At 36.7% G+C, this 12778-nt stretch overlaps 1 protein-coding gene across 3 annotated transcripts in view; it reads right to left on the bottom strand.

Annotated features, from left to right (window-relative positions):
* LOC127455984 (latent-transforming growth factor beta-binding protein 4-like) overlaps positions 1 to 12778 on the bottom strand; it is a 117370-nt gene that overhangs the window by 5234 nt on the left and 99358 nt on the right. For all 3 annotated transcript variants that reach the window (XM_051724224.1, XM_051724223.1, XM_051724222.1), the window contains 11 exons: positions 12600 to 12725; positions 10992 to 11114; positions 10527 to 10658; positions 9943 to 10068; positions 9632 to 9775; positions 7185 to 7436; positions 6805 to 6876; positions 6562 to 6690; positions 6243 to 6386; positions 4710 to 4862; positions 4134 to 4398 (listed from right to left, as the gene is read on the bottom strand). In XM_051724224.1, the coding sequence (XP_051580184.1) occupies positions 4134 to 4398; positions 4710 to 4862; positions 6243 to 6386; positions 6562 to 6690; positions 6805 to 6876; positions 7185 to 7436; positions 9632 to 9775; positions 9943 to 10068; positions 10527 to 10658; positions 10992 to 11114; positions 12600 to 12725 (1666 nt within the window). The remainder of the gene's footprint in view (positions 1 to 4133; positions 4399 to 4709; positions 4863 to 6242; positions 6387 to 6561; positions 6691 to 6804; positions 6877 to 7184; positions 7437 to 9631; positions 9776 to 9942; positions 10069 to 10526; positions 10659 to 10991; positions 11115 to 12599; positions 12726 to 12778) is intronic.

Raw genomic sequence — 12778 nt, forward strand, 5'->3', positions numbered from 1 at the left:
ACTCATACAGCTTTATCTCATCTATGCCATGCATGATTAGAATTAAATGTTTCTTTTTTGTTGTTTTTGATCAGCAACTGGTTGTAGAGAACAGAAAGGGTATTAAAAAAGAGACATTATTCAATGACAAATGGGTCGCGTGGATCTTGTCTTTGGACACGTGGAACAACAACTTTTACTCTCAAAATTCAGTGAAAGGATCTCGCTGATGTATACTCCACCACTATACTACACGATTACTGGTGAGTCAAATGTAAACATTTTAGAGATTTCCTCTCATTGTTGTGGAGGGTTGCAAATAAAGTGAAAGATAAATCTTGGGATTTAACCTCCTGAGACCCAAGCACGACTGCTGTGTGCATTTTCCATTCCCCTTTTTGATTTTTAACCAGTAGCCCCAAACAAACATGCAAAAAAATAACATTAAATATATATATATATATATATATATATATATATATATATATATATATATATATATATATATATATATATTTATTTATTTTAGACCAAATAGTTTTCCTAGAAATTGATGTCCACATATATGGACAGCTGGACTAAGTAAGATTTTTTTGTACTTTTTATTAAAGCTGATTTTTTGGTTAAAAATGAACAAATTGCCATTATTAATTGAGTACATCAAAAATCAGTGTTCAAAACAATGTCCTTACCTTACCCTGATTCACTAATGTAAGCCTATAAAAATGATTTGTATTTTGAGCTGTGGGGTTCGATTTTGCGTGAAATCGCTGGTTTATGACGTTCATCCTTGCGTCATGTCTGCACACACAGGAAAGAAGTACCGGCTGTCTCATGTTCCGGCTGGAGAAATGAACACGCTGTTCAGCTCAGTTCAGTAACACACAGTTCAGGACAGCATCATTGCAGTCTAGATGAATGTTTATCTGTTATCTGTTTGGCAAAGTTGTTTACCTGCTATAATGCTTGGATATGTTTTCTGGTAAGGTTGCTGAAGCTTATATTGCTTGTCATGCTTTTATTAATTACTCGTGTGTTAACCGACTGCGATGTATCTACGCTGTCCGGTTAAGTGTATGACTACTAAAATTGACTTCTTGTAATTGTTATATTGCATATTTAAGCATATTATTTATACATTTAATAAAGTATACTTTATCCCCATCATTACTGAATCCTCGTTTTATGTTTTTAGTTTACAGTGTTATTATGTGCATTGCATAGACATGCTATTGTAGTAAGAGAGGCTGGACAATATAGGATAAAAATAATAAAGTCTTCTATTGAACTAGAAGTCATATCAGCCATATCATGAGTTTAACCTCTTAAATTGAAAATTGTAGTACAATTCAAACATTAATAGTAGATAAAACACTTGCATAATCATATTAAGATATACTGGTGGTGGCTGAGGAGAGTCCCCTGTTCTCTATTTTAAAGTGCTTTCAGTGTAGTGTCAGAAAAGCGATTTAAGTGTAAAATTCAATCAAATATGTAAATAAGAGTGTTGTTTATCTTATTAAAGCAAGTAATATTTCCGTTTCAAATGTTTAATCATATAACATAGTATCAACATAAAAAAATTGCACGTTATGACTCCGGCTCCAGTCATGATCACACACAGGTGATGTCAAGGTAAGCTCAAATTGGGAGATTCATCCGCCAGAAGAGCAGTGCCAGAACACGACTGACGAAACGTATTATTGCGCAAATTGCTTGCAATTTTAAAGAGCACCTATTATGGTTTTTCAAATATCACCTTTCATGTAGTGTGTTATATAGCTGTTTGTGAATGTAAAAAAGTCTGCAAAGTTTCAAAAATCAAAGTGCACGACAAATGGAGTTATTGACTTCCAAAAGAATGAACCAATTATGAACACCTGAAACGAGTCGTTAGTAATTCCAGACTTACTTCCTGTACTAACCTACGTAATTTGGTAACAAAAAAACCTGCCTCTGGTCTTCATTGGCTGCTCGTGAACAGCTTTGTCCATCCCTCAAACACTACACTACACAGTGGTAGACCAATCACAACAGACTGGAACATCTGACCAATCAGAGCAGAGTATGCTCTCTGAGAGGAGGAGTTTAGAATGAATCCTTTAGAACGGATCACTGAACGAGTCATTTTTGACACTGGGAAAAAAAAGGTAATGCTGCAATTTAAATTATGAGCAAATTAAAGTGTTTTTTGACCTTGGATGCATGCAAATCTATTGTATGAGACCTTTAAAACAAAATTAGACACATTTAAAAACCATAATAGGTGCTCTTTAAGTTTCAACCACAGATATCGCTAGAGAGCACGTTACGTAGTGCAGCTTTAAATTGTTTATTATGTTTCCAGAAGTGTTGTTTATTCATGTTTTTGAGATGTTACAGACATGACATCAGAAATTAGCATAATTATTCTGATTCAAAGTTATGGCCAGCATTACCAATCACTGCCAACCATGTTAAAATTAAATTCTAAATTCTGAATGTATGTACTGATTACCATTGTCCCATGTCTGCCAAACATATTAAATTGTCAAAACATCATCTGAAGCCTGAAACTGAACTTTTGACTGGATGTTAGTAGTGAATGCACTTAGCTAATAGAGAGCTATAGGATGCTCATTTGCTCCATATTTAGAATGAATTATCCTCCAGTGTGCTTTCTGTCTGCACTGGTCTCAGTACAGTTTGAAATGCCCCTTATTTTCATTCTAACTCCATATACAGCCTCTGAAAGCAACTTTTCCCAGTTTTTGGATGCATCCATTCATTCTCAATGTGATAATGCACAGTGAATATAGGATATTTTATATGAAACTGAGCACACAGTCCATGTACGTTGTCTTTGTGTTTAACAGTGTGCCATTTCACGATAAATCGCTCAAATTTTAAAAATGGCATATCGGATGGAACTAGAGACTCTAATCTTTTGACTCAAGCAGGGTTCGATGTAAAAACTTAATTAGGTTTCTTACCAGATACCAAAAACAAACACAAAAACAGCTATGATCGACGCCATGTTGTTTGGTCACATGACTCCGTGCGTCAATATTGAAACCTTTACTGATAGCACAGAGTCTCCTGAACTCAGTCGGTTTAAATTAAATTAAATTATGCGTTGCATATAGTGAAGCTAAAATACAGTGTCCACTCATGTGGACGTGGGGTTGCACAAGGTGAAGAATCGATATTGAGATCGTTAAAATGAAGATTGTGATGCATCGGAAAATCAATATTTCCACCCACCCCTATATAATATAGTGAATAATAAAAATCTACGTAATTAAAAATGTACTATTTTACCAATTTTTGTACACTACCAGTCAAAAGTTTTGAAACACGTACTCATACTTTATTCTAATTTTTTTTTCTTTCACATTTTAGAATAATAGTAAAGTCATCAAAACTATGGAATAACATAAATGGAACTATGGGAATTATGTTGTGACTAAACAAAATACAAAATAAATCAAAACTGTGTTATATTTTAGCATCTTTACCTAGAATTTGCAGACATTTACTCTTGGCATTTTCTCAGCCAACTTCTTGAGGTATCACCCTGGGATGCATTTTAAACAGTATTGAAGGAGTTCCCATCTATGTTGGGCACTTATTGGCTGCTTTTCTTTATTATTTGGTCCAAGTCATCAATTTCAAAACTTTTTTTTTTTAATTACATTTTAGTTTTATAATGAAATAAATTAATATGGTGGCACAATTATATTTTTGTCTACAAAACTAATTTCATACATTTAAGCATACGCCTTCAGATCAAAAGGTTTTTAAGATCAGAGAAACATTTCAGTCAAGTGTTTCAAAACTGTTGACCAGTAGTGTATGTGCTATGTTATTAGCTGTTAAAGTACATGCATCGTTTACTAACTCAACTCAACTAATACAAAACTCCATAAGATGATAATTTATGGAGAAAAATAACCTTGGGAGAAACCAGGCTCAGCTGGGATAGCCAGTTCCCGTCTGGCTAAATAGCATGAACATAATGCCAATATTAGTTGTCTATGTGAAATACAAGTCTTGTTTTATTTGTGTAAACTGATTAGATGTAACTTTATGAGATTCCATTGCCTCACTAGGCTTTGGAACATAGCATTCTGGTATAAATAATGAGTCCATTAAACAACTGTGAAAATGCATACCCTGCGGCTGGCCGTCTGTAGGGGGAGTCTGGTAGTCCATATGATGTGGGTGGTCTGGATCTCAGCCCAGACCTCCTTCCACCTGCTCCCCCAGGGCTGTAGTCATCATAGTCAGTAGGGAGGTAATCTGGGCGTCCAGGCAGGGGTTCGGTATACTCAGGGGGGGTGTAAGGTGGGAGGTATCCTCCTCTCCCAGGCCCTGGCTCATAATACCGAGGTGAGTAAGGAGGAGGACCCAGCTCATTACACAGAGCCTCAAAGGCCTCTAATCAGGAGTAAACAACACATTAATGACATCATGACAGAGATAAAACCTGCGGGAAAATCTAGCTTAAGATGGTAGCGGGTTTCTAGCTAGTTTAAACACATAACTACAATCACCTAAAACTGGTATGACCAGCTGGTAGTTAGTTTGTTGCTGGTCCAAAATGGTGAATTGAGCACGACCAGCTTGGATCAGCTAATGACCAGCTATAAACAAGCCATAATGTACTGTACAAACCACGGCTACAATCTTAAAATGGATTTTCCAGCAGTGAAGAGTAATCAGAGGAAAGAAACTGTGTGTGTATGTACCTTCGTCTCTGCGAGGGCAGAGAGCACATTGTAGACCCCAAGCCTCTCCATACAAACAGCAGCACTCAGTGAAGGTCAACTGAGCTCCTAACAAAGGACTCTGACACACCAGACTAGCAGTGACGTGACGCCAACAGAAATTTAAGTTTTCATCTGTGAAAAAGACAAAACAAGACAAAAAGCACATCAATAAATTAAAATACACAAATACAATAAATAAAAATACCTATAACCCTGCTGAAATAATTATTTTTTATTTTTTTAAATAAAAAAACCCAGCTAAAACCAACCTAAGCTGGATAGCTGATCTTAGCTGGATTAAGCTGGTTTTCTAGCCTGGCAAAGCTGGTGCTCTGCTAGTTTCTAACCTGACCCGCTGAAGTGCCCCAAACCCCTCTAAAACCAACCAATTGACCAGCCTGACTAATTAAATTGTAGAATCCATCTTACGATTCATCTTAGTTTTGCAGCCCATTTCCCAAAGCCATCGTAACTTAAGTAGTACTTGAAAATGGTTGTTGATTTACGAGTGCTCAGGAGTAACCGTAGAGCGCTAAGAACATCGTAAGGCAACAGACTTATGCAGCTACCTGCAGGACAATCGCGAAATTACACTCAATGCACTTAATACGACTTAAAACAGTTAATTTTATTTATGATTTCACTTTAAGCATCATACAATGAGAATTTACTATCATCTACTTTTAAGGTTTCTATATCCGCATATTAATCAACAATTAAAAATAATAATACATGCATAAAATAGATAAATGAACTCATAAATAAATAAATTACACTAAATAGTGTGAACGGCCAAGTAGTTGGTGACAACAAAGGTAACAACAAACCGGCCAATATCGCACATTTTGGCTTATCATCCTCATCTCCTCTTCCTCTTTGACACCCTAAAGTGCTTTAGACTGCACCACAATGTTGTGCAAAATTGACCCTTATCACTTTGGGGAGCAAAGAACAGACCTCTGTACGATTAGTGAATGTTCCTAAAACTTCCCATTAACATACACCGATCAGCCACGATATTAAAACCACCTGCCTAATATTGTGTAGGTCCCCCACGTGCCGCCAAAATAGAGCCACCCCACATCTCAGTATAGCATTCTGAGATGATATTCTTCTCACCACAATTGTACAGAGTGGTTATCTGAGTTACTGTAGACTTTGTCAGTTCAAACCAGTCTGGCCATCTTCTATTGACCTCTCTCATAAACAAGGTGTTTCCGTCCACAGAACTGCCGCTCACTGGATAATATTTGTTTTTGGCACCATTCGGAGTAAATTCTAGAGACTGTTATATGTGAAAATCCCAGGAGATCAGCAGTTACAGAAATTCTCAAACCAGCTCATCTAAATGGGAGCTATATATATATATATATATATATATATATATATATATATATATATATATATATATCATACAGTTTCATGGCCAGTATATTTTCTCAATTCACCAGCCATTGACAGAAATGGCAAATTGTCAGTTTTAGACCCTGTGTGTTTTCCTGCATCTCTTACCCTCAGTATTGCCACTTGCATTGATGCAGTTGCGCTGTGTGTCATCCAACACTAGAGGGGGCTCACACGTACAGTAAAACGTGCCCAGTGTATTTACACACGTACCATCCGGACAAGCATGCTCACTGTCACATTCATTATTATCTACAGAAAGAGAGAGAGAAATAAACTTGACTCTGATTCCAATAATGTCAGCATTATAATGTTAATGACAGGATACTTTAATCCTCTAACATACATGTTTTTATATATCACAATTTCAATTTCTATTTTTCTAGGAAACTGGTAGTGATCAATGATAATAACTTTGAAGACTGACCAATGCACTCCAGCAGCTCTACTTCAAAGTAGAATCCATTGGAGCAGTAACAGGCATATCCAGGAATGTTGTTGACACACACTCCACCCTTACACACCTCTAGATCAAACAGCTTACACTCATCCACATCTATTTGGAGGTCAACCACACTCAGATTAGAAAGAACAAACACAGAAAGAGATTTATGGGACGATTTTGTGAGTGTGAACAGAGTCTGTGTGTTTGTCTGTGCATATTTGTTACCCTTGTAGCTGAATGCTCCCGTTTCTGTGGTAACATACCCCCTTCCATTGGGACACAATGATTGGAATTCCACTAAAAGGAAAGAGTTATCGATGATATGAGCTGATGACAGTGAAAAAGTGCAAATAGCAAAAGCTCTACAAGAACTTCTTCTGTATGTTGATGTGTATGTGTACATACTTAGCTATAGTTTGGGGACAAAATACTGCTTTTCAAAGTTATAAAAATGCAAAAAACTTTCCTTTAGGTTTAGGGTTAGTCTATAGTCCTTACAATTAGCTTTATATAAAAGCAATAGAAGTCTATGGTACTGTAAGTCCCTATCTATATAGTAATGCAAGTAAATGTGTGTGTGTGTGTGTGTGTGTGTGTGCTTTCACCTGTTCCGGCCTCAGGGCAGATATCATACTGGCAGAGGAGGCCCCAGCCCTGTCCAACAGTACAGCAGCACTCCTGTAGTGTGGTGTTCTGATCCAATATCTTGCATGAGTATGGCTGAGAGATGCCGTAGTAACACTCTCTCAGTTCTCCAGGCCGAGCCTGTGGCAGAGAGCCAGATCCTGACCCAGAGGACCCACCAGAACCACGGCCACCTGAGGAAGATGAGGATCCACCAGACTGACCCAGTTGACCTGCGATAAATCCATGCACATCAATCCTGAAGTACAAAATCTCTTTTAAACTTAAAAAAAAAAAGATAATAAAACTGTAAAGAAGGCTGCAAAAACTGTTGTGTCCAAAATCCTTGAATCCTATTAACCTTCAGGGGTCGACGGACACGTCGGCGCGTCCTGCTGGATTTTTTCCTCATAACAGCGGAAACAACTTAAAATACTCTGTCATTTTTGGGCATACAGATAAGCGTAATACATCATTAGAGACTATAAAGGGTCTACTTTTATTTGTGTACACTCACAATAACAACAAAACCTTGTGCTTTTGTAAAATAAAGAAAATAAACAGGGTGCGCTTTCAACCGTCTCTGTCTCCGCGAGCATCTTTCTGAAACACGTCAAAAAAATTAACTGAAACTCCGCGAATACTTATCACACAAACATGAAACATATGTCTAAAGAAAGCTTAAAATGTCTACTTTTAAATAAAACAATTCAAATTTAAAACAAATATTCTCCTGCAATGTAATCTGTATGAAACAAAGCGATGAACAGTTTCTCCTGGCTCAGCTAATTATCGCTAATGTGATCACACCCACCAGCAGAGCGCGCTATTCATATGGTAATGTACTGAGGCGATCAATGCAAATGGTAAACGCCCCAACAGTCCCTTAAAAAAACATCAAGTTCATCATCAGATTCATTCACTTTCCTGCGCGTTTGGAAGATGGCACGCTACACAGGTGAGGAAGCTCTACAGATGGTCCTGGATACTGACGAAGTGTTCACATTTTCCTCAGAAGAAGAGCGGGACTCCGACGATGAACATTTGAAGAGTGACTTGATCCAGCCGAGGATACAATTTCGGATGAATAAGTCTTTACTTACATTAGTTGACATGCTATTTTATATAAACATGTACATATTTTACTAGTTGGAACATTTCCAGACTTGCCAGCCAGTATTCAAAGTATTGAAATTTGAATGTCCTAATAGGCAAGTTTTAGTTACATTTAAATGTTGTTTCGGCTAAAGCAGGTATTTAAATTGAATGCTGTATGATATGTAATATGATATAAAAATAATATGAATATTTAGATTATATTTTAACTAGTGTTTATGCTGCCTCATTATCATCAATGACGCTTGTGCTTGCAAATATCTGTTCGGGTGTAAATGTGTAAAATGTGCTGTAAATATGCCCATATTAGAAAATCAGCACATTAGCATGATTTCTGAAGGATCATGTGACACTGAAGACTGCAGTAATGATGCTGAAAATTCAGCTTTGATCACAGGAATAAATTTCATTTTACAATATATTCAAATAGAAAAGTTATTTTAAATTGTAAAAATATTTCACAATATCACTGTTTTTGCTGTATTATGTTTTTAAGCAACTGAAAAATGCACAAATGTCAAGGCATGTCAAAACTTCTCCAGGGCCCAAAACACCCTCAGACCACAGAGGGTTAAAGGTATAGTTCACCCAAAAATGAAAATTCACTCATCATTTCCTCACCCTCATACCATCCCAGATGTGTATGACATTCTTTCTTCTGAAGAAGACAAACAGCTCTGTAGGTCCATACAGTGCAAGTGAATGGTGACCAGACCTTTCAAGCTCCAAAAATCACATAAAGGCAGCCTAAAAATAATCCATATGACTCATCTGGTTAAATCCATGTCTACTTAAGCAATATAATAGGTGTGGGTGAGAAACAGATCAATATTTAAGTACTTTTTTACTATAAATCTCCACTTTCACATTCTTGTACATTCTGAAAGTGAAAGTGGAGATTTATAGTAAAAAAGGATTCAAAATATTGATCTATTTCCCACCCAAAGTGATTGCAACGCTTCAGAAGACATACAGTATATTAAACCACTGGAGTCCTATGGATTACTTTTATGCTGCCTATATAATTTTCGGAGCTTCAAATGTCTCCGTACCATTCACTTCCATTGAAAGGACCTACAGAACTGAGATATTCTTCTAAAAATCTTTGTTTGTGTTCTGCAGAAGAAAGAAAGTCATACACATCTGAGATGGAATAAGGGTGAGTAAATGATGAGAGAATTTTAGTTTTTGAGTGAACTATTCTTTAAACACGTGACCGCCCAGATTAACTATGCCTACTCAGTTCCACAACTTGAATACATCTAAACTGACCATACAAACACTAAAGGGCAGCAGTGAAACTGATCATTACCTGAGCTCACTCTGTTCACACACTGCCCTGAGTGCGGCTCAAATTCCTCCAGTCCATTCTCACACTCGCATGTGAAAGATCCCTCTACATTCCAGCAGCGTGCAGATCCACACACACCCTGCATCGTCTCACACTCATTTATATCTTAAAAGAATGAGACAGAGAGAAACATAAAACAAAAAGAGAGAGGGTTTGAAGAGAGAGAGAGAAAAAAAACAAAGTTTATAAGAATACATTTTGCATGTTGGGCAGCTGTTCTGCAGATATTGATAGAGTTTGACAGTGTGCATGTGTGTGTTAGTGTGACTCACCAACACAAGCCTGCCCATCGCCTGTGGACTCGTAGCCCTGGTCACAGAAACACTGATATGTGCCAATCAAATTCTGACAGAAGGTGTGCTGTCCACACACTGTCTCATTGGCACACTCATTGATGTCTGTGAGAGAGTAAGAATTAATTTTCACTCTGCACATACTGTATATACAGGGTATGTATGTATCTACACACTATATAATTACATAATATGAGCTGTTAACCTATGATAGACAGCACAGGTTGCCAATATGTAGGTATAATCATTTTAAGAAAACTTGTATGCCTACTTAAAGTATTAAATAACAAAATGCAGATGTAAAATGTATATATATTGGGAGAAATAGACATTTTTTGAAGGATTTTGATTTGAGGTATTTGATAACTTTTTGTGTTGTTAGGTATTATATAAGTATATATACTGTATGTATAATGTATTCATATTGAGTTATATATTTTTTATGATTTAATTGTTCGATTTTTACATGTATTATTATTTAATTCAATTTGGCACACAAAATTAACCACAGCAAAAGTATGTTCTTTCTTTTGTGTACTTTATTTTTGCGCTCAAAAGCTTACCCACACACTCTCCCGTGGCAGTGATGTGGTATCCAGGCTCACAGGATGTCACACAGCGGAAAGAGCCAATGGTGTTCTCACAGCGTTGTGATCCACACACTGCCCCTTCTGAGTCCTCACACTCATTTACATCTGGAGAAAAATAAGAGCTTGAATTAAGTACCACCCCACACATTCAAACATGCTTCAATCTAGTGGAGATTTTGTCACAGTTCAGAGTACTTTTGTATTTGGGTACTCTCTACAGGGCCATTGTAAGAATCATTGATTCATGAGGCCTGGGACAAAATTTTAAAGGATGGGTTCCCACCCATAGACTCGGTGGTGTAAACATGTTTAGTAATGTAACTGCATTTTGATTTTCTTTTTGTTCATTTGCTGTTTGCATTGATTTGGTACTTGATTCACTATGCACTTTATTTTTTTTTTTTTGCCATATTTGTGATTGACAGTGTAAGTTTGTACCCAGACAGGCTGTTTTCTCTGGGTTGGTAGTAAAGCCAGTTTGGCAATGGCACAGGAATGAGCCTTCTGTATTGGTGCAGCGGCCATCCTGGCAAACTCCCTCTTGTGCGCACTCATCAACATCTGGTAACACACAAACCAGCATGACATCATCCGAAGCACAAGTCATCAGTGAAACATTTGCATTCCTGACAATGTGCCGTCCTTTGCTGTAATGATGGAGGATTCAAATCTGCATGTATAATGCAGATTGAGATGAACGTACTAAAACATGAAGACTGAATAACTGACATTAACTTGTGGAGTCTCCATGTGTGTAATGCAATTTCTTAAACAACGATGTAAAATAAGTCAAAACCTGATTACTGAAAACTCATGCTGCTCTTAAACAAACAATGAAGGCATATAGTGAGTAGGGTTCAAAATGCCAAAAAACACAAAAAGCAACATTAAAGTATTCTATAACAAGGCTGTGGAATACTCGATTCTGATTGGTCAATGGCGCCAACTAGCCGTATGATATGTGTGCATCCGGTGATTCTTTTCGCATCATTGAAATCTCTACAACCTAGTAAAATAATTTCAACTCATTTCAATGTTTCATGTCCATTTATTTATTTATTTGAAAAGTAGTCTTGTAATAAGAAGATAATGAGCAGTCAGTCATTTTCACAAAATAAACACCACCAGAACTCAGACGCAAACCGGAGATGCAAATCAGCTGTTCAGCAATTTCTTTCTTCTCACATAATAACATAATTTCACTGTAAATCAATATTTCATGTAAAAAAATCTTTTACATTTATTTGGTTAGTAGTCATGTAATAAGCAGATAATCTACAGTCAACCAGTTGATCAGGACTGGAGCGGAGGCTGACTGTACATTTTCCTTTACATAGTAGTCCATATGGTAGCTTTGCATGAGGAATAGACCGAAATTAAAGTCGTAATTTACAGAAAATCTTCACTGCGCCAGGTCTGACCATCGATGATTTCAAATGGAATTGGTTCTTGTGTGTCTTGTAACACAACAGAGTGTTATTTTTAGTGAATAACAACTTACATTTTGGTCTGTTTATTACACAGCTATAGTCACTGTATGCTTTCATTGAATGGAATAGAGCAGCATTAACATTCTTCGAAATGTATACTTATGTGTTTAACAGAAAACCGAAAGTCATTCATGTTTAAAACAACATTATGGCCAGTAAGTGATGACAGAATTAACATTTTTGGGTGAACTATCCTTTTAAAAACAATTTTAACAATGGAAATTCATAAAAATCATGCAATTCATTCAATACTTTATAAGAACAGGTTGCATGTATTGTACATGTATGAGTGAGGACATATTTATGCAATTTTGGATACTGTGTGATTATTGTGCATCTTGATTTTATTTACATGGGTGTATAATAGACTTATTGAAAAGAGAAATGTTCAAGTTGACTTCAGGCTTTTGAGTAATGTGCTTTTGTAAATAGAATCATTTTATTTTAGAGGAAAAAACCCTTTCTTTTGAAACAAATCCCTAAAGACAATCGAGAAATTCAGAAAAACAAAACCATGTAGTCTGATGTTGGCTATATATTACATGTAGTGTCATACCTTGGCAGGACGTCCCATTAATGCTGCTTTTGTAGCCTTGTGCGCAAACACACTTATAAGAGCCGTCTGTGTTCACACACTCACCGCTTGGAAAACAGAAATCCCCTTCCAGACACTCGTTAATGTCTGAGCCAGAATGATGACAGAATGGTAAAGTGGGAGAAATTTGTTGAAAAACA

The sequence above is a fragment of the Myxocyprinus asiaticus genome, chromosome 18 (assembly GCF_019703515.2).
Source record: "Myxocyprinus asiaticus isolate MX2 ecotype Aquarium Trade chromosome 18, UBuf_Myxa_2, whole genome shotgun sequence".
Lineage (NCBI taxonomy): Eukaryota > Metazoa > Chordata > Actinopteri > Cypriniformes > Catostomidae > Myxocyprinus > Myxocyprinus asiaticus.